The 22,011-nt window shown below is 39.9% G+C and overlaps 2 protein-coding genes across 2 annotated transcripts in view; one reads left to right on the top strand and one right to left on the bottom strand.

Annotated features, from left to right (window-relative positions):
* Positions 1-22: 22 nt before the first annotated feature.
* tpp1 (tripeptidyl peptidase I) lies at positions 23-12,455 on the top strand. Its single transcript, XM_007903802.2, has 13 exons — positions 23-187; positions 424-513; positions 1,199-1,338; positions 2,222-2,372; positions 3,099-3,220; positions 3,442-3,620; positions 4,755-4,953; positions 5,641-5,829; positions 6,281-6,353; positions 6,684-6,804; positions 7,980-8,138; positions 10,024-10,161; positions 11,634-12,455. The coding sequence occupies exons 1-13, from the start codon at positions 177-179 to the stop codon at positions 11,787-11,789; spliced, it is 1,728 nt and encodes a 575-aa protein (XP_007901993.2). The 5' UTR covers positions 23-176; the 3' UTR covers positions 11,790-12,455.
* Positions 12,456-12,460: 5 nt separating this feature from the next.
* Positions 12,461-22,011, bottom strand: part of fancm (FA complementation group M) — a 52,127-nt gene continuing 42,576 nt past the window's right edge. The window contains exons 15-23 of the mRNA XM_007903803.2: positions 20,515-20,597; positions 19,826-19,891; positions 19,242-19,322; positions 17,325-17,475; positions 17,114-17,217; positions 15,936-16,568; positions 15,266-15,641; positions 14,406-14,697; positions 12,461-12,708 (exon numbers count right to left, since the gene is read on the bottom strand). Of these exons, the coding sequence (XP_007901994.2) occupies positions 12,588-12,708; positions 14,406-14,697; positions 15,266-15,641; positions 15,936-16,568; positions 17,114-17,217; positions 17,325-17,475; positions 19,242-19,322; positions 19,826-19,891; positions 20,515-20,597 (1,907 nt within the window). The 3' untranslated portion in view covers positions 12,461-12,587. The remainder of the gene's footprint in view (positions 12,709-14,405; positions 14,698-15,265; positions 15,642-15,935; positions 16,569-17,113; positions 17,218-17,324; positions 17,476-19,241; positions 19,323-19,825; positions 19,892-20,514; positions 20,598-22,011) is intronic.

Raw genomic sequence — 22,011 nt, 5'->3', positions numbered from 1 at the left:
ATGCAGAGCATCTGAGTGGTCCATGTGGGGAAGAAGGAGGAGGAGGAGGAGGAGAGGCTGAGCTCAGCTGAGTTGGGTTTGTGGAGGGGGAGCAGCAGCTGTTGGGGTTTGTCCTGCAGACACTTTGCAGTGTCCTCTCTCTCTCTCTCTCTCTCTTTCTCCCCTCGACCTCCACAATGACATCTGGGTCAGTCTCCCTTGAAACAGGGAATTCATCCATTGCCTAAAAGTGGTATCGTTAATTATTGCTATGCTATGGCCATGTTTTAAATGTATTTTTTCTATATATAACATAATATATTGTTAACCAGCAGTGATCGAGATAAGAGTAACTTTAAAAGAGTCTCGCTTTACATTGCTGGGAGAATTTAGGATGATTTTTATCTCTCTCTCTCATCAATCTTGTCAATGTTTTGGAGACAGGTACCCAGTGCTGTGGATTGCACTCGTCACTTGCTCTCTTGTCTCCTCCTCTGTTGATGGTGTTTACCTGGAACCAGATCAAAATGTCAGGTAAGCGCAGATATCTTTATCATTCAAACTCAGAAATGATAATTCTGCAGTTTCTTTGCCATTTGATTAAAACTTCAGGTGAAGACGTAGTCACAGCACGTACCGTGCAACAGTAGATAGCAGTAATAATGTCTTAAGACTCCTGAGTGATATTTGTTTCCTCTCTATGAGGTTCTTGAGTCCTATTTCCCAGTCGATGGATAGTTGATTATAAATCTAAACATTAGTGAGTGTGCGAGATTTGAGGAGGTTACAGTACTGTAATAATAATAATCCTTGTATTTGATATAGCACTTTATCACATCTTCATGAACAAATTATTACCCCCGAAAAACAATCCGCCAATCCACTAATAACCGGGTTCCTAACAGAGGCGTGTGGAGTAAGGAAATTTGCCCAACATTTCGGCCGGCCGGGAATCTAACCCGGTCTCTCGCTCGCATGGCGAATGCGCCAATGACTGAGCTACAGGACTCCACGTACTGTAGAACGTACTGAAAGTGGATTGACTGTATATTTTGTGGGCGAAATCATTGGACCATCACTGTAGGTTGCCAGCAAGCTTGCAAAACTGAAATGCAGTTAAAACCTTTTCAGATCACATTATATAAATATCAGATGGATGTTTCTCAATTTTTTTAATTTGGTGTCGTGGTTGTTAACTGCACTTCTCGTTTCCTCACAGTATTCCTGCAGGGTGGACCCACACAGGACGGGTGGCCGATTCTGATCAAATACTCTTAACGTTTGCACTGAAACAGCAAAACCTCGGCAAACTGAAGGAATATCTGGAGCAAGTGGCAGACCCTCAGTCTCCTCAATATGGTAATAGCCAACCTGTCGTGGTGCTTATCTGCGTGTTACACATTGGGATGTAATTTGTAATATGAGTGGTCACTTTCAGTAACTGGTAAATGTGTCATTCCGATGCAAGGGAACTCTGCTCCAGTAGATTCAGATGGAACTGGGTTCCCTTAGGTTAGTGGAACACATTGCTTGACCAAGGTCTTATTACTGTCTCAGTATTAGCCGCTCAGGACATTTCAACAACAGGAATTTGCATTTATGTAGCACCCTTTCAAGCTGTTAAACACATCTTTGGTGCACTTAACAGCAGTGTGGTTTAGCACCAATTGAGAACCCGCTGTAATTGAGCTGGCAGATTTTGTGCATCTTACAAAGTAAATGGGAGATTAAATTTGCAAAACTAGGAGCAGCTTTTTACAGCTGAAACTCAACAAAGGAAATTGTGATTCCTCAAATTTGCTTTCATCAAGGATTTTTACACCCATTGGGGCATCGATATGCACTCAAGAGGTGTGAGGTGGGGATAAAAAAAGAGTAAATTAACTTTCAGTTTGAACGTAAGTGGTAGTTTAAAAAAAGCTGTACTTCCTTGCACAATAAAGTAGTAAAACCACACAGTGGAATCTACTGGAGAGATAAGTGTTCTTTGTAATTTCTTTGCCTCTGACTAGTACTGGGTCTGGGCTAATGTTTCCCATAAGCAAACTGATAAGAGACTGGCACAGTGCTTCCTGTGGGAAAAGTTCAAATGTGAATCACTGACTGAACTTGGGGAGTTCTATGAAGGTATTGACTGATTGATACTTCTGTCTGATGTCTAGGAGGTTTGTGGTGAAGATGGGTCTATCTTCATGAACCTACTAATGTTTGGTATGGTTCTACTTGCATTTCTGTTTCCCAGGGAAGTACCTCTCCTTGGATCAGTTGGCTGGTTTGATTCAGCCTTCAGAAGAGACTCTGAAAGTATCGCGGAAATGGCTGAGGAACCATGGTATACACAACTGCTCCACGGTCCAGACTTTAGACTTCTTGCAGTGCTCCATGCCTGCTAGGTAATTAAACATCCCCAAAGGTTCAAAAATGTCTTCTGTACCTGGAAAACAAACGTAGCAACCTTACATCGTAACATGCCTTTTGGAACCCTTCTGAAGTGTGGCTTGGATGATGTGTTTTCAATACATTTTGCATTTGGTAGGATTTCTCAAAGCACTTCACAGGATTTACTGTACTGGTTGTGTATTTTGAGGCAAAACACAGCAGCCAACATCCCACACACAGGCACGATAGGGGCCATTGGCAATTCATCTCCACTACAGAGAGAAAGGCAATTTGTTTTAAAATGAAAAGTTTGAGTGAAATGCGTTGTGGATGGTGTTTCAATATAAGGGCCAATAGACAATTCATCTTAAATCAGAGAGCTTTACGAAGAAGGATTAACTTTAAAGCTCGAGTGAAATACGCACATTAATACAAATGAATTATTAATGAATTTAAACAATGCTCCTTTATTAAATTGAGCTTTCTGTCTGCTGTGTTATCTACATGTCTTTGTGTATCTTGTAGTGCTTTGACAAGTAATGTGAGTGATGTTCACAACTTGCTCTATCCACTCATTTGTGTTGCTATTCCAGTTGCAGTTAAAACTCTGTGTAGGCTTACATTGTCTGTCAAAAGAAAGCCTTATATTAGGTCCTGGATTTGTATATTATCCTCTACAGTTCATGAACAGCTATTAATTGACCACATTGGAATTCCTGATTTCTTTACCTGTGTTTCAGCACCGCTGAAAAGCTTTTGCCTGGATTGGAGTTTAATCGATATACAAATGGTCATCAGACACTGGTACGCTCCCCCCTTCTGTATAAAATTCACAAAGAAGTGGCTGAACATGTTGATTTTGGTGAGCATTATTAATGACTCCTGTGCTATAAGACTGTGGCTCCAGTGTACTTATCACCACAGTAGTTAATCCTTTTCTGACCGCTTCTTTGACCGTGAAGTATTAAATTCTATCAAACACGTTTGTACCGGGGGAATTAACGCATCCCAGCAGGTAAATGATAAGGTGTTTGTTTGTCTCTGTGAATGATACTCTTTTAAGCGTTTCTATCCACATTACAGTTGGAGGTATTCACCGGTTCGGCTCGCAGAAGTCTGTGATAAGCAAGGCATGGAAAACTTTCAAGTATGGAAAGGCAGGTTTTCACATGGGAGTGACGCCTAGCGTTATAAGAAAGCGATACAATCTCACTGAAAGCGATATCGGCTCTCATGAAAATAACAGCCAAGCAGTGGCGCAGGTAAGCTTTAAAACAGGAATTCTGAGCCTGTTAAATCCTGACTGTTACTGAGATGAACATCAATAACTTCAACATAATCCTCTGTGCTGCTCTGTATCCTGTTAGTTCGAGCCGTGTTTCCGATTCAGAACTTTACACAATTTACCCTGTCTGGGAAATCTGATCCACTTCCCATGGCAATACCTAAACTGCAGAGAGGATAGCCGTGAAGCTTGTGAAATACAGCAATATTTACAACCAGAGCCCTCCTGAAGAATCAGTATGAATTGAGAGGGAGGACTGAGGATTGGATTGTTGAGAAAACTGGTGTATACATGTGTATATATATATGTCTAATGTGGTAGTTGGCATCCATAAGATCCCAACCAGTTGTGTATCAGGGAGCGACCGACGGTCAGCATCCCACTGTGCGCACAAGTGGTAAGATGGGCGGTTTCAGCAGCATTTGTTGACTGGCAAGTGGGAAGCCAAAAGGCCGACCTCGGAAGTCGTCCATTTTGACTTCCTGCGAGTCACAATCATAGAATTATACAGCACAGAAGGAGGCCATTCGGCCCATCGTGTCTGTGCCGGCTCTTTGAAGAGCTTCCAAATCAATCCCTTTCCGTCGCACTCTCCCCATAGCCCGGGGTTTGATGCTTTCTAAGTATATTTTGTTTTTTTGGGGGTAACGAAATGTTGGGCCCAAATCCCCAATCTCGCAAGAAGTGAATCTGCATTAGGTCACGTAACCTAACCATTTGCATCGATTCCTCCTACTCAACATCTCATGACTGAATCTTTTTACTCTTAGAATTTGTCTAGTTACTTCCTGAAGTAAAAACGCCTCCGTATAACCACTTTGCATGTTGTTCCTTGTTTCACTAATTCAGTTCCACATCACATGCCTACAATCCTTTTACTTTAAAAAAAACTTGAGCAGTTTTGCAGAGTGAGGATTATATTTTTACTTTATCAAACTCGATGCACTCCCATTAAATAAAGTGATCGATTGCTGGTTGCAGTTAATTAGAATTCAGCAACGTGAGAAATCTGAACACACAATGTCAATCATTCTTCTTGAAACAAATTTAACTCTGCGACTTTATATTTGACCTTCTGTATCTGATGTCTCCCCTGCCTTTAATCCTGCAGTTCTTAGAACAATATTTCCACCAGATGGACCTTGCAGAGTTCATGAAACTGTTTGGTGGTAGCTTTATGCACCACACTAAAGTAGACAATGTAGTGGGATCCCAGGGAAGAGGTAAGGCACGTTTGGAGGCCAGCCTGGATGTAGAGTACATCATGAGTTCGGGAGCAAACATAACCACCTGGGTCTTCAGTAATGCAGGTAGGTGTTTACCAAACGCCAGGTAATTGTTTCTGTGACCGTTCTATACTGTACATGTGTTCTTAAAACATTTGTATTTCACGTCTACAGTTTTGGGCCAAGTACTGTATCAGTCACCTGGTACTTTACAGCAATGCCTTTGGGTCTGTTTGAATGTGTAAAGCAAACTACTCAAAACTAACGACACTACAAAATATTTCTGCTTTTGCAAATCGTGTGAGTTAATTCATGATCCACTTTGTGTCCATTCACCTTCCTTGGCCGGGTGCCTATCCAACACTGGGAAGTGGTTTGCAATGGCTTCCTGACATAAAAGGCACTGTATAAATGTAAATCATGTTGTGATAATTCAGCCTTTAGAATAATTGGAGCCTTTAGAGAAATGAACAGCCCCACACGTATAAAAGTTCAGGATTTGGGGCAAACTGCTCATTCCTTTGAGACTTTGTAGGTTAAGACTTGTTATTTCAGTTGACTTGAGTAAAGAGTATTACAATGCCTTTTAAGGAGTACATGACTAGCTTTTATTGGATTGTGAAATTAATTATTATGGTTCTCTGTGTGTATATCCATGTGTGTGTTTCACTGTTCGTGTATAATTAGCAAATAAATTATTGTTAAATCTTTTAGAATGGTGTAGGGTTACAAGAGATTTGAAACATTAATACGTGAATGTGATACTTGCAGGAAGACATGAATCTCAGGAGCCCTTTCTGCAGTGGTTGCTTTTATTGAGCAATATGTCATCTGTTCCATGGGTTCACTCTGTCAGCTACGGAGATGATGAGGACAGTCTATCTGTGGCATTTATGAACCGAGTCAACATTGAGTTCATGAAGGCCGGTGTCCGAGGGCTGACGATACTCTTTGCTTCCGGTACATATTTTATTTTTCTTCTTTTCAACAAACGACAACTTGCTTTTGAACCGGGAAGCAACTCTTTTCCTTCATTTAGTCACCACGTTTAAATTATGACAACCTGAAAATTGATTTGCCTTTACCTGTAGACACTTAACTATTTACGTTAATGATTAAATCATGAAATTCATTCTTCCGCTCTATTCACCCGGTTGCCTTCCATGGCTTTCAATTTTGTACGGTATCGGTCGGTATACGGTGATCCTGAGAATAATGTGGCTGGAGGTGAAACAACCAAACTTATAAAACCAGCCTCAAAATGGTTGCGCTGGTAAATTGAGTTCAACAGAATTATTTTACCTTTATTTTTGCAGCATTTTATTCTGTGATTTGCTTTATGCAGGCAGATGTTAACAGTGAAAAGGAGAAATGCCAGTTAAAACCCTAACACTCACCTTTTGTGTGGCAGGAGACGATGGGGCAGGCTGCCGAATGGTTAGCAAGGGAATAAATGCCTTCAGACCCAACTTTCCTGCATCTAGGTAAATGCAGGATGACTCAAGATTTTCATTATTGGGGTTATACCGCCACACTGTGTACTTCACAAGACCAACCTATTAAATGCTCAGTCAAATAAATATCAATTTAAATGATTTAAGTATTACGAACACACACGTGGCAATGTTTTAAAGAAAAATCTTTTCCGCTGCTTCACTGAACCCCTCATTTGTGGACAGATTGATATTGATAGCTATTAACACATGTAGATAAACGGTGCTGATTCTGAGCTATTGCTATTGGTTTTGTGTCTACGTTCAGTTTGCATGTCTTGTGTGATGTTCAGAAATAATAGATTATAAAACTTCTTTCAGTCCATACGTCACAACTGTGGGAGGAACTTGTTTCAAGAATCCCTTTCAGATTACAACTGAGGTATCGGATTACATTAGCGGCGGGGGATTCAGTAATGTGTTTAAGATGCCAGACTATCAGGCAAGTATCCAATCTCACTTTTCAGTAAATCTATTGTTACAATGCTTCTCTGGTAACTGACAGTAATTTTCTAGTGAACAGCATAATTAGGGCAAATTATTACCAGTTCAATCCTTGGGGAATTATAAGCACATCTTGCAGTCCTTCATCAAAGTTCTATTGATTTGTGTTGCAATGCACAGAAAAAAATAATTGCCTTTAATGAATCGTACACAAATTCACATAACTATTTCATACTGGTGTCAGATTGAAGTCATTCATTGATTTCCCCAGACACGGGAACACCATTATGTCGTTCTGTGACCCAGTAAAATTCAAATGGTTCCTTTCAACACGATGCAAAATTATCATCATATTTAATCAACTTGATTATGAGCTGGTTTTAATAAGAACTTATTATACACGTTAAACAGCAGCAATCTGCTGCTGTACAAATCATTGCAGCTAGTCAAATTATTCCCAGTGACACCATTTCAAGTTTGCTGTGTTGCATTTCAATTTTACTTCCTAAAATAATATATTTAATTCCTCCCCCCCAAACAGACACACACAACCAAAGTTCAAAAAACAATTCCATTTCTGCTGTAGTTTAATAAGTGACAAATTCACAGCAGACACCTTATTTGCAGGCTAAAGAATATCACAGAACCGTTTGATTAAATTATTTTAAAGGCAATCATTCATAGGTTTAGGACTTAGCTCCCGGCACAGGAAGATATGAGTTTAATATGTGGGTGATAATACATACAAACCTGTATTCTAGTTCTTTCTTGGCACAATGCATTGGTGAACTAGCTTCAGCAAACACCACATGCATTGCTTTTATTTTTGTTACAACATCAAGAGGATTCAAATATTAATACGTTGTTTGTGAATATTTGCAATACAAACCTGGAGTAATGTGACCACTCTTATTGTCTAAGCACTTGAAATGAATGTTCACTGCTTTGTCCTCTTTTGAATAATCACAGTCCCAAGTGCAAATCAAATGTAAATTTTACCTGGTGCAGATTATTGCTGAAAAAGGATGGTTTTGAGTCTAGTTCGGAATAAAATATGCAAAGGTGTAATTTTCGTTCTAAATTTCAACAAAGCCTATTCTTAAATTCATTCAATTTTTCTCTTGATTGGGGTAAAAATAGTTTTGTAATGTCTATACCATGTTTACTTTACAGGTTTCTGCTGTGAAGTCTTACCTCAAAAGGATGAAATCCCTTCCTCCAGAATCATACTACAATATCAGTGGCCGTGCCTACCCTGATGTTGCCGCTCTATCGGATAACTACTGGGTTGTGTCCAATCTAATCCCTATTCCTTGGGTGTCTGGAACATCTGTAAGTTAAAGCTACGTGATCTTACATGAAGAGCACTGTACAAATGTAAATGATTGTTATTAATCTACAGAAAAGTGCTGAGGTTCTAGCTGCCAGGTATCTGTTGATCGGTGTAAGATATTATCCTTTTATATTTGACTCAGAGTCAGCAGTACTAAAGAAAGCACCATTTGGATATGGCTTCCCATTTGTGTCTATAGGATTTTGATCTCGGTAATTGATCAGAGCATATTCGTAGGGAGGGAGCCAGTCGCTAAAAAAAGTGCACATTTCTCACGCCCAAGCAATTTGGGCTTTTGGCAAACCTAGAGATGTCTCAAATCCCAAACCTTAACATACTGTTCACTGGTAATCTGGTACTCAACAAGGTAAGGAAAAGAAAACCAAATGAGAATCTTTCTCAGCAGAAACAGCAGTCCACCAGGATTGATAATCTCGTACTGCAAAATGCATCGTCCCTTGAACTCATTCCCAAAGTGAAGTGCAATGTTTGAGTGACTGAGGCCCTAGCATGGTTCCTTTCTGCCTGCTATCATTTCCTCCGTTCTCCCAATATGTGAGTGAATGTGAAAGTTCTCGTTCCCTTTTGAGATTTAACACACCTTTAATTACAGGAACATTTTTTTTGTTTGTGTGAAATAAATCTGTTCCAGTGTATTTTTTGTTGCTTCAACAAACACATAGGAATTTTTTTTTTTTTTCATGGATACTTTTGTTTGGATGTTTGGGTGTAACACCTAAGACTATTCACTGAAACTGAATTTGCTTTCACGGCAAGATTCATAAACACAAACGTGGCTTAAAAGGCTTTAATTCAGCTGTGACTTCCACAGCACATTTTCCAATTACTCAACAGAGAAATTTCTGAGTGAACTCTTCTGCATTCTGAGCAGATTGTATGCGCAACAAGGGATAAGCATCACTTCCAGTAAGCCGAGTTTTCATTTAGTTCGCCAGGCTGAGCCAAATTCATTGCATTTTAAACAAAATTCCAGGCAGTATCACGCAATAACAAAGGTATAATTACTACTGCTCTAACAGCAGTTCTGTTGTCACTGTGGTGGCTTCAAAACTCACCAAAAGAAATGGTTGTTTCACCAGAGCTATCAGAGGAAGGGATCCTTCCAGTGGCAATCTGACCAGCATTTTACTTCCACTAGAAGGGTTTGGGGACTGAGTGAGTCAGACTGGCTATAGAAGCCAGCAATAGCTTTTCAGTGCCTGCGCTGTGTTGACTTTCCTCAAATCACAGGGATTATAGCGGCCAGAAATAAAGTTCCAATAACAACTACGAGCAAGCATGTAAAAACAGCTCTCTTGTGACATCAGGACACTCATGCAGTACTCTGGCAGCTTAGCCGTTGCAAAGTGGTTCGCAGTGTTCTCACTTTTACTCACCTCAAACTCACCTCGCAAGCAAACGGACCTGGGTTCGATTCCCGGCAGGGCGAAACATTGGGCAAGTTTCCTTACTCCACATGCCTCTGTTTACTTAGCAGCAAGTAGGAACCCGGTTCTTCGATTGGTGGATTGCTTTTCCGTGGGTAATAATTACTTTAAAAAAATAGTAAATTGGCCACTTCAATCCATGACTGTTTGTGGGACACTGCAATTGGCTGCTGTATTTCGCCCATAAAATATAGTCAATTCACTTTACAGTGTATTCTGTGAAGCGCTTTGAGACTTCTCGAAGGCGTGATATGACGCTGTATCAAATGCAAGGATTATTATTCTCTTTCTGGCCCAACTTTTTTAAAAATCAACCAAGCCCATTATCGGAAAAGGTCTTCAAATAATGTACATTAAAATCTATGGAGCATTTTGGGGTTCATTTAGTGAACACACCACAGAAATAGCGCATCTGTGTTTTGCTTTTTCTCTGCAGGCCTCAACGCCAGTCTTTGGTGGTATTTTGGCCCTGATAAACGATCGCCGGTTCCAAAAAGGTCTTCCAGCTCTTGGTTTTGTAAATCCACTGCTTTACAAGCTGCAGGAAAATGGCACATCCCAAGCCTTCTTTGACGTGAGTTAGATGGTCGAAAATGGACCGGACTGAAACTTGCACATCGAGTTTGTTGCAATGACATTTTATATTTTTTAAAAGATTGCTATTTCGTGCATCTGTCTAAGTTCAGAGATGTCTTTTGGTATTAATTGTTTCAATGTTTTGTAGCTGACGTTGCCTAAACAGCAGGAGAGCAGACAGATTTGGAACAATTATCTCAGTCTATAGCCTCAACACTAGTTTAGTTCCACGACGCGTAGATTGTCCCCTTATATGCACCAGTGTGCTTCTCATTTCCTATGCAAGCTGTCTTTGTAGCAAATTAGTGTCAAATGTGGACAGGTATGCATATACTAGGAACTAGATTTAAATGGCTGCAAAACTCACTTGGGACTCTTCAATAGTTAGAGAAGAAAAACTTACTCTGTCCTCCCTCTGGTCCACATTGTTTCAGATGAAGAGAAGGAATCAAATAAAAGGTACATTAATGTTGAGCAAGTTCAGATCTTGTAGCCATTAGCTTTAACAGTTAGAGTGAAGAACCGGAAACAGGGTTGTGAATATGCTCTGCCCTAGAAAGCTGCAGAGGTTGAACCGGTACAGATATTCAAATGAGATACACATATAGTGGAGGTATTAAGGGCTAAAGCAAAAAGTACGAGACATTGGGATTAAAAGATCTACTAACATTTAAAACTAGTGGAACAGGCTTGATGGCCTAAAATGGTCTCCTCCTGTTTATCTATATTCCTATGAAGGTGTTATTTTTTCAACATGAGATTATTTGGGAAGGACAAGTTTGCAGGGCTATGGGGAGTGCGCGGGGGAGTGGGATTGATTTGGATTTTCAAAGAGCCGGAATGGCCTCCTTCTGCGCTGCATAATTCTGTGATTCGTTTAAATACACTCTTGTGCATGCATTTGCCACCTCCTGCTTGGATTACTCCCAACGCATTCCTTGCCGGTCTCCCCAGCTCCTCTATTCAAAAGATCAGCTCATTCAAAACTCTGCGGCTCACATACTGACCCGGACCAAACTCCATACCCACAACTCACCAGTTCTGGCTCAGGCTCCACTGCCTCCCCATCACCGAACAGATCGACTTCAAGATCCTCACACTCGAGTTCAAATCCATTCACTCCCTGGTACCTCCCTACCTCTTTGACCACCTCACTCCCCAATCCACCACCCGGCACTTCCGCTCAACTAGCATCAGCCTCCTGCTCGTCCCTCGCACCCTCCGCCCCACCATCGGACGTCGCGCTTTCAGCCACTACACCTCAAAACTTTGGAACACTCTCCCTCAATCCCTCTGACTTGACCCCTCTCTCGCCTCTTTCAAGTCCCAACTTCAAAACCTTCCTCTTCGACTGTGCTTACGGCCAAGTACCCCCTCCTCGCGGCTCAGAATCAGGCTCCACCACTGTTAAGAGCTCTGAAACGCTACCCTGCTATGAACTGAATTTCACAATTCTGGCTTCAATCCTAGGTGACCGAAGGATGCCATTTGGGTTGTCTGGATGAAAGAACGCAAGCCCAGGGATTCTGTACTACCGAGTTCTGGGATCCTGTAACAGGTTGGGGGACACCCAACTATCCAGCATTACTCCAGGCACTTCTTGCTTACAAGCAGGATTATCCATGATTGAAAGGAGCGAGACAAATGTAAATCCCATGCTTATGTTTTGAATACGCCTTCCATGAACATGTGCCTCATTTTTAATCACCGTTAAAGTCACTTTTATTAACGGGAAAAAAATGTTTGAAGTCGTGCTTAACTACCACTTCATGGAATTATTGTGTGTTTCTTTTTTTTTAAAAAATCTGGGTGAATCCAATGATTTGGGCTAATGCTGCTGCAGCAAATCCACTCTCCCATTAGTTTAACAAAATGCTGTTTTCAATACAATTCTTTTCATATTGCACTGTGTTGATTTTCTTGATGGGAAGTTGATAAATTAAGCTTCGTGCTAAATAGATTGGAAATTTAAGTCTATTTGTAAACTGGCCAATTGACATTAAATCGATCAAAAATATCAACTCCAAATTAATGAGGACAAGATACGCAAAACTTGTGTAAGCACAAAGTACTCTAAACCTGCTGCTTCTGTAATTAATTAAGCTGTCAGCAGCTGGTTATCTAAGTGGATGGTTTACATCCCCGAAATGGCACCCTGAGTTGCCGAGCAGTTATAGGATGTTACCTACTGATTATGACCATTTGTGATGTGCTGCCGATACCTGAATAATTAGGTCGCAGACTTCTAATTTAGTGTGTTGAGACATTTGAATAAATGTGCTGATGAAAAACTGTGGAAGGGTTTTATTTACATATTCATACAGAAAATAATGAGTATAAAAATAAAGTGCATGTCACAGTGAGCATGGTCAAGGAAAGGGTAGCAGTTCTTCAAGATATTTGCATCTATCAACTTTGTTTCCTTCAAGTCGACCCTACCTGATCAGGCACCATCTCTGGATCAAATATATAGTGAAGATAACGGTAGATCTCTTCAGCTCTTCGCCGGCTAATCTTTGTTCGAGCAGCTATTTCATCCACAGAGCTAGAGAGAGAACATTACAACTTGTCAGCTTAACTACAAATTTGTCATGTCTTCCACTGCAATGCTAATTATTAATGAAATTCTGCCAAGCATGACTCAATGATGCTCACCCAATACCACTTGGAATAATAATCTTTGTATTTGATATCGGGCCTATCACATCGTCAGGACATCTCAAAGCGCTTCACAAAGCTTACTTTAAAGTGTAGTAACTGTATTTGAGCATAGCAATATCCTACAAATAGACATGAAGAGAATAACTAATTTTGATGGGGGAATGATGGCCAGAATAAATTTCAGTGATTTTATACTACTGGCCTGAACCTGCATAAGGAACCAATTCAGAACACAGGTATTCCCCAGGTCCCAAACCTCCTGGATATATAATTCTAATGTGAGTAGAAAACAAAATGCAAACAATACACTTCACTGACAATTCTGAAGTGTAAATCTTAAATCATTAACCAGTAATCCTTCCTTCCATATTACCATGGAGTGAGTATCGATAGTGTACAGGTCTCCAACATTCACACACAGATACATGGCAAAGCAATAAATTAAACCATCCCTCATGATCTTCACAATGCGCCTCAATTCTACACTTTGGACGGACCAGGCAGCTTGGAATGATTTTATGGCAACAATCTCTTCAGAGTATGGTACCAATTTTAAATTGATCTCACACCATTATCATTACCATCAGATAGCTCGCGGGCACTTTAATCTATATTCAAACAGCACTTTCGTAAAAGGCAAAAATGTCGCTTCTGTTACATTATAACCAAAGGAACCCACTGGGAGAGTGTATGAGTACACAATTGATTAAAGTACATGTTTCATCACCAGGAGTGTTTTAATAACAAACTAATCAAAAAAGAATTGGGATAAAATTTGATATCCTTTCAATCTTTTTTTGCGAGCTACGTCTCGATTTAAACCTGGACACCATTTCGGAAATAGCCTGGAGGAATTTTTATTTGAACACGAGCATGAGGGAACTGAATTACTTTGCATCAGATGAAGTGCTTTAGGTTAATGGCGGTTTAAAATATTAAATCAGCTCCTCCATACGGTCAGAATTAGTAAATCTTTGAACCTAGAACTCCACTTCATCGATGTTTAATTTATTTTTAAAAAAGGTCTTTTTGTTTTAAAAAAAATGCATTTTTAAACAAAAAGTCAAAGGGCCCTGATGGTCAGACTGCCTCTAAACATCACTGCATTCCAACAAAAATAAATTGCTATTGCGGAAAATGTTTTCTTGTGATTGATGAAGTGGTCCCTGATGAATGCTCGAGGTTGGATCTGACAATCATCTTGGAAACCACAAAGACAATAGCAGCGACGTTTGTGAGGAGACAACATGACGTCAACTATGTTTTTAAAAAGAAGCAGCTGCTGTGTGGAGATCTCAAGAGATACATTTCTTCCCCTTACAAGACTCATGCAGACATAGTGTTTGTGAGGTAATTGCCAGCTTTAGGCGGTTCAAAAAAAACAAAATTAGCTTCTTGCAAAATGTGCACATACTTAACGACATTAACTCACTTTCACTATTTCCCAGTAACATCCAATGCAAATGCTCCTCTTTATAATACAATCAACGTGAGAGCTTTGCATTCATCTGAATGCCACGGTGCCCCACCCTGTAAATAACTAATATTGCAGAAGCTACGGAAATCAGGAAACTTCCTTACCTGTTGACCATCTGTTTCACTGTGCTGAACCGGTGACAGAGATTCAAAGCAGTTATGTAACTTATGCCGGGAATGCTGAGATAGAACCGCAGAACATGTTGCTGAGGGCCTTTGACCTCTGGTGGGACAGTAATCGCGGCATTCTTCCTTTGTTCAACCCGGGCAAGATCAGCGATCAGACCAGCGCTTTCCTCCTGGCTGAAGCTGAAGAGCATTCGGATTCCAGCGGCAGTCAGCGCAGACAGCAAGCCATCAAAGTACTTGGTTCTGTGGAAAATCCTGGATGTTTCTCCTGTAGTTGATTGAAATGCACAAGTTCAACGTGGTTTATTTTTGCCTCAGGCAAAAAAATAAAGCTATGAACCAGTCAGGTTTAATAACATTATAAAAAAATTCAATATGACAATTTACCTCTAAAAATAAAAATAAACCTTAATAAAACAATGACGACTACGGCGCTTAAAAATATCCACACAGGTTATAGACACACAGCGTAACATTTTAAACTTTAAACACTTTTACTGCTCTCGTGTGCAGTAAACCTCATCTGGGATTGCTCAATTCCACATGAAAAAAAATCCACTTAATGCATACAGTATAAAAGTTACCATACCCTAGAAAGTACTTATAATAATAATCCTTTTTAAGCCTAAAGAGATTGCAACAATTTCTAATCTGGTAAGGTGAATCAAATGCTTTTTTTCCCCCATCAAAATTGTTCGGTTGTTTCAAACAAATTGCATTCAATTGCCTAAGAAATAAACTATTCTGGGTCTAAATCTCTCAGAAGGTTGAACAAACAGTATTGTGATAAAGCACAGGTTCAGAATGTGCGAAACAATGGCAGAAACGTCTCTCACCTGCTTTAGTTCGATCTTTCTCCAAAATTATGCAGACCCGTTCAAACATGGCCTGAATGCTCTGAATCTGTGCCACCAGCTTACTTCGGTTTGAAATATTACTGAATTCCAACAACAACTTTCTTTCCACAGCCATCCGGTTGCTCACTATATAATCACACCCACTGAGAGAACAAATCCCAGTCTTAATGCCGTGCTTTGTGCGTAGAAAAGAGATGAGGTCTGGTCCAGAGGAGACCTCACGACTGTCGACAAGTACCACCAGTGGTGCTGCCTGGTCAAATCCATCTGGAGGTATGGAAATGCTGCTGTCTTTAGGTAATGCTTCACTTGTTCTTGCGACGTATCTGTTATCACCCACCAACATTTTTTCTGTCTGCAAATGGAAATGTGCTTATTTTATAACCACAATTACATTAACTCTTGGATAGATTGATGTGAAGAAGTTATGAGTGGATTACTGCACAGGGTTTGGAAAACTCAGCAGGAAGACTTCCACACCCTTGGAATGAACAGTGCCTATCGTTTGTATGATATGGGCCAAAACTGGTTTGCATAGAAGAATGACCACTTATGTCTGCAGTGCAGAGCGTTTCTGGCGCACGTGTTTTTATAATACTCGCAACAAAAGGGGATACAGAAGGAGACTCAATTAACAGTCAATACTTACCACATTAACAGCACACAACCTGTCCAGTTCAGGTTTGCTCTGCAATCTCCCCTTCACTCTCGAGGTAGATGCAGCTTCTGGGGCAGAAGTTGAATATTTCTCCGTTTGAAAGTCCAGTGCTTCAGATACATCCGCCTGGAGATTCAAGCGCATCTGACACCTTTTTTCCAACGAGTAAAGCTCTGAAGACTTTTCTTGTTCAGCACACGCTGCTTGTTTTTGGAGCAAAGTAGTTTTTGAAACATGGGTTTTATAAGAACTATCTGCTTTGATTGATTCTGAACATAAGACAGTCTCTTTACTGCTGCTCTGTCGTGACCCCAATGATTGCTTATTCAAGTTCACCTCCAGTTCGTCTTCACTCGAATCTTCAATTACAATGATTCGACTCCCTTTCTTCTTTTTGGTTAAAGCGTCCTCGCTACTATTCTCAATTCCTGCCAGTTTTGTCCTCGCTCTACGCCGAGTCATGTACTCCTTTCTTCCTTCGGCAAAGGATTCATTGAAGAGATCAAAATTAAGGAGATCAAAATTAACAATCTCATCGTCACTCAACAAGTCGGTTTGATTATCATTCTCTTCCTCTTGAACACAGAAGCTGTCCTCCATATAGGTCTCATCCTGTTCAGGTATCTTTCAAAAGAGACAAAAAAAAAATCTCTTTATTCATATAATCCAACACGAACATATAATAATTTGGTGTAGTAATCAAATGTTTTCTTCTATATCTACTAACAGTGTTTCCTATTAAGGATGGTATATGCTATAAGGCATAGAACTATGATTTCATAAAGCTATTAAACTCATTATCTTGTTATGTACAAGCAAGCATGATTTATGAAAAAAAGCATTTCAAGTCTATTTGATCTAATATTGTACACTTCTTGACACCTATAGTACTACAGGCGAAGGCACAGATATGTAGAGACTGGCTATCCTCTGAGAATATCCTGCAACGGATGAGCCAACAGGAAGAGAGAGTAAGGCATTAAATTAAATCTGATTAGATTCTGCAGCATTTGTTGTGACAGCAAAGCTAAATTACACCACAGCAAATCTTTACAATTTATTCCTCAAAGTTCTCAAACACACAGGAATTGTTTGCCGTCAGGTTATGTGACTAGTTCGCACAGACAACAGATCACATAGAGGCCAACAAATGGACAGTCAGATCTTACCTGAGAAAAGATGGCCATGTCTCTTTTTCTGCTCGCCTTTCTGTTCCGAACACGAATATTTGGACTTCGAACAGATTTCAGGTAAACTTCTTGCATATCAGAATCTGGAAGAGTTGGTTAGAAATGTAATGGATTAAGATTTGGGATGCGAGAGATAAAATCCTCTATCGAAATCAAGCAGATTCTTCCAGTTCAGAATGAAGGTAATTACCATTCAAAGCCTGTGAAAGCTGGGAGTTGTCATTGATGAAATCCCGCAAAGCAGCTTCATCATGATCCGAGTTATCTTCATCAGAGGACACGCCTTCCGCTCCCTCACAGGAAAGCTCTGCCTCTTCTTCCAGAAACTGACGAGCAGCTTGCTGACAAAACACAAGCAGTACCCCTGCCGATTAAAACTACGTCCACACAGACAACTTTCTTCACTCCAGGAACTCCAGATACATACTGCAGTCTGCAGGAGACATTTGCATGAAATGTACTCATCACATTGTCCTGGGCACTGTGTTCAATTGGCTGCCGCATTTCGTCCACAAATTAAACAATCAATTCACTTGACAGTATATTCTGTGAAGCGCTTTGAGATGTCTCAATGACGTGATAAGGCACTGTATCAAATGCAAGGATTATTATAATCAGGAAACAACAGAGCCGATTTTTGTGAGAAGAGAATTATATTATATAATTATACTATAGAATTATACCGTGCCTTCAGCTCCCCTCTCGACTCTCTACCCCCTCCTCGCTCCCTCCCTTCACCCTGACCATATACCCCCTGCTCGGGTCCTGACCCAACTGTACAGCGCCTTGGGACGTCCTCCCGACGTGAAAGGCGCTCTATAAATGGAATCTTGTTGTTGTTGTTGTTGTGTACTAGCGGAATACAGTGAAGTTGTCACAAAATAAACGCTAAAGTTGTCCTTTAATAAACTCTGAATAAACTACTCTCAGTTCAATTAGACTGAACTGATACAGAAGAGGCTCAAGTTAAAAATCACCCACCAAATGAGCTGTACAAGTTTACATCACTGTATCCAGTTCAATTGTTTCATATGCAAAGCAGTAGCTTGAATAGAAAAATGTTTTGGTCTTTATTAAAGATATTGTAAGAAAACGCAAAACACTCTGTAATTAAATATTGCATGACTAAAAGGGTAAACAGTGTGCAGTAAATGGATCTCTTCTAATCCTATGTCAAAACTCGAATTTATTTATATATTCCATGCCAGTACAGAAGTATGATTCATTTACAAGAAAATTGCAGTCAGCACCAACTCATATGACCTGAATCGCTCAGAGTTCTACCCGAGGCTGTTTCTATGGCAGCCAGCCACATTTTTTAGCCAGGTTGAGCAAATCCAATCGATGTGAAAGCTGTGATCAAAGCTGTCAGACACCCACAGTAGATTGTCCAAAAGGTAAACTTTATCCATTATGTGGAAAATATTACAGCGACTGGATGAACATCCATTGATTTATTTTGGTCAGCTGGTATCTGACACATGCGAAAACCCATGCCATGCTTAAGAGTAACCAAACTAAACTGAGATTATCCATGGACCCCACCTACCTATGAAAATTTCAGAGATAGATTGTTGGAATGGAATAAAAACTTTGACGTGATTGAATTAGGATCACGGCAAAGTTCCAAAATACTGAACTGTCAGTATGTACAAAAGAGGGGTAAGAAATGAAAATTACAGCGATATCATAACGTCATATGGTTAAATAAGGTCATTAATACAGCCCTTCTCCATAATTCTATTAGCAATGGACATCGTAAGGGGAGGAAGGCAGTATATAGTGAGGGCCACATGATTTGTGTGCGGATGCACAATTAGTGAAAGCGGCTCCAAGGATGGGACAAGGGCAGCAACCGAACGTTTGAGTAAAATAGCATTATTGTTCCAGGAAGCAGAAACATTATGCAACTTAAATACATAGTAATCCAGAGCGTTATACCTTGTTTTCTTGGTTGGGAAAACCTTGCAGGAGTATGCAATGATGGTTTTACCTGACAGCTCATGCGCAAAAGGTTTTCGTTGGTGTTACTGCTGTAACGTAATACCTGCAGGTCATCAAAGGAGCTCCTGGAATAATGAAGCACATAACGTTGACTGCCACCTACCTTTCTCCAGATTTTGGACCTTTTGATATTGCTCTTGGCTGAAGTTGCTCTGAAATCATCATCACTGTCTGTATCTTTTAACTGAAAAAAGAAATCAAGCACAAATAAAAGTTAAATTCTATTTGCTTTGCAGATGTGAATGACTAGGCTTTCTAATTACTGGTTACACATCTCCAATGGGCTGTTCATCTTCACACATCTCTATTCAGCAGCAGGAAGCATAAAAAAGTCAGCCTTCACTGTTATGGTCTTTGATGCCAGTATTTCTCTGTATTCAGTTGATAGGAGGCAAGACAAAAATCCTCTACCCCTCGTTTCACCACTTCAGTGCTATTTTCCACCAAAGAGCTGACCTTTGAATTCATAAATGTTAAATCTCTTGTTCACCAGCTAACAAATGCTTGGAAATAATGCACAGTCACAAAGATTTAAATTATAAACAGGACATATGCATTTAGGACATATAATTGCACTGCAGAGTTGTCCTGAAAGACTCTTGCAGAACATCTAACAGCTTTGGAGTACTATTGATATAACAATAGACACATCTATAACTCATAAGTAGTTCCACAGAATTTACATACATCAAGTGCTTTCCTGGGCTTTTTGACGGCATGAATAGGTGATTCAATATTGCTGGTTTCTTGTACCTACAACAAAGAAGAAACATTGACAGTAAACAAAAGCACAGAAATTAGTGATACTGATAAATATTTAGCATGAAAATATTAATTGACACACATTAAAATGGTATGGTCCTTCATGTTATATATAAATATCAGAAGCCATCATCTAATAGCAGCTTCTGTGAAGTGAGTGGTGTGACTTAGACTCCAATGGCGGAAATAGAAAGGTTAGCACTCGTTTACTGCAGCTATTCTTTCGAGTGGGACAATTTTTTTTAAATATTCAAAGAAATCATTATTTTCCTCTTCAAATTTTCATTTACTTGCTGTCCTTCTCTTTGGTTTCCAAGATAAATCATTTCCAAGAGAGAAGCTAAGTGACTTGCTCCCTGCTAATAGAGCTGCCTTCTTTCCTGTGAGGAAATTGCCCAACACTTATCACCATCAACGTGATTTCTTATTCTTCCCCCCTTGTTGTGAAGATGAAACAAGCACCAATTGCTATAAGAATTTATTTGCCGTTTTACTTGAGAACAAGTACATCATATTAGAGTTCAAATAACACACGAGACATTATTTCATTTTAACAAGTGCAAAATGCATTTAGTAGATATCTGCAGATTATTGATGGGCTTTAAATAACTCACCTCAGGAGACTCCAGAATTTTGGGATTGACTCTTTTACCAGGTCTTCGGATAACCTCCTCCTCACTTCCACTCGTGCACCCACCTGTGGAGAGAATGGTTTTGCTTCTTATAAGATATTAAAAAACATAAGGAAACTTAGAATAGTGAACAAACAGCCTTTTGGCCAGTCTGCACCAAGATCTCATTGTGGGACCTCAAGCACTGATTGATGCTGAGTCTTTTTTGATCTTATGCTCTTCCTGAAAATAGATGAGGCAGCTGGAGACTTTTTTATGCTTAATTGATTTTCAAGAAGAAAATAAATAGGCGCAGAAGTTTTATTCAAAAAAATGCAATTTCCCTGTTCCGAATACTGAGCAACGACTGAACTACAAAACAAATCCAGATGAGGGCCCTCTACATGAAGATTTCTCACTGCAAACTACAGAATTATAGTACTGTCGTGAAACAACCCAAATTGATGATCTGGAACCAGAGAGACGGCAATCGTATCATCTCTCTTAACAAAGTCAGATAAATTGCATCTATTTATAGAAGGAGTGGAGTTTTACAAAAAGATGGATTACAAATCAGCTTAACATGAAGGGTAAAAGATGATGACCTTGGACTAATGCAGGAAACAAGAAGCATTGCCGATTAACACGACTGTCATAGTAAGTGTGGCTTCTCGATTACTATTGCTTTTCTACCCCAGATATATACACCAGACTCGACAGGTTCTATATCTCTCTAGTCCCAAACAGTTCTCCCGATCAGCATTTAAAATCAACATAACTACATCGATAAAATGTTGACAGACAACAACAGCACTTTGAAAGTTACAAATCTCAATCAGGATTCAAAAGCTAAATAAATGGAATTAGTTGTAAAGGTCACCACAAGCACATCATGCATAGACTACACATAAACAGAACCAGAGAGTATCGCAGTAGGTTTGAAGGTTTCATTAAGTTCAGGCACAGACACTACCAGTATCCCCTTGAACTGCACCTTTATCAACTCCTCGCCCCAAGAAATCCCTCTCCCCAACTGTCCATCCACCCAGACACCTTTATGCCAAAGCCTATTCAGACAGGCAATGTAAAAGGAAATTTCATGTGCATTAATGCTCAATGCAACGCTGCCCAACATTCTTCCAGAAGACAAACAGAACTGCCGATTGCACGCGCGATCATCATAAAAATATGGCCTGGAGACAGACACCCTTCTGAGATTCAGTTGCACAAATGGTTTCGCACAGTTGAATGCAATCTTAGAGTTGAATACTGGGTTTGTACAACAACAACATTACATTTGTATAGCGCCTTTCACATCAGGAGGATGTCCCAAGGCGCTGGACAATCAGAGTTTCAGACAGTCAGAGTTTTGGACTACATTAAAGTTATTGAGCTTAAGAGAACATACACCTTTACGTTTAAGGGTGTTTACAAACTTCTCACAGTCAGCAGTCAAACTGTCTGCTGAAGATGGCACCTTGTTGTTGTAATTGCAGTTTA

Source organism: Callorhinchus milii, unplaced genomic scaffold, assembly GCF_018977255.1.
Source record: "Callorhinchus milii isolate IMCB2004 unplaced genomic scaffold, IMCB_Cmil_1.0 Scaffold9, whole genome shotgun sequence".
Lineage (NCBI taxonomy): Eukaryota > Metazoa > Chordata > Chondrichthyes > Chimaeriformes > Callorhinchidae > Callorhinchus > Callorhinchus milii.
The sequence above is the reverse complement of the archived record's forward strand: the minus strand, read 5'-3'. Positions and strand labels throughout refer to the sequence as shown.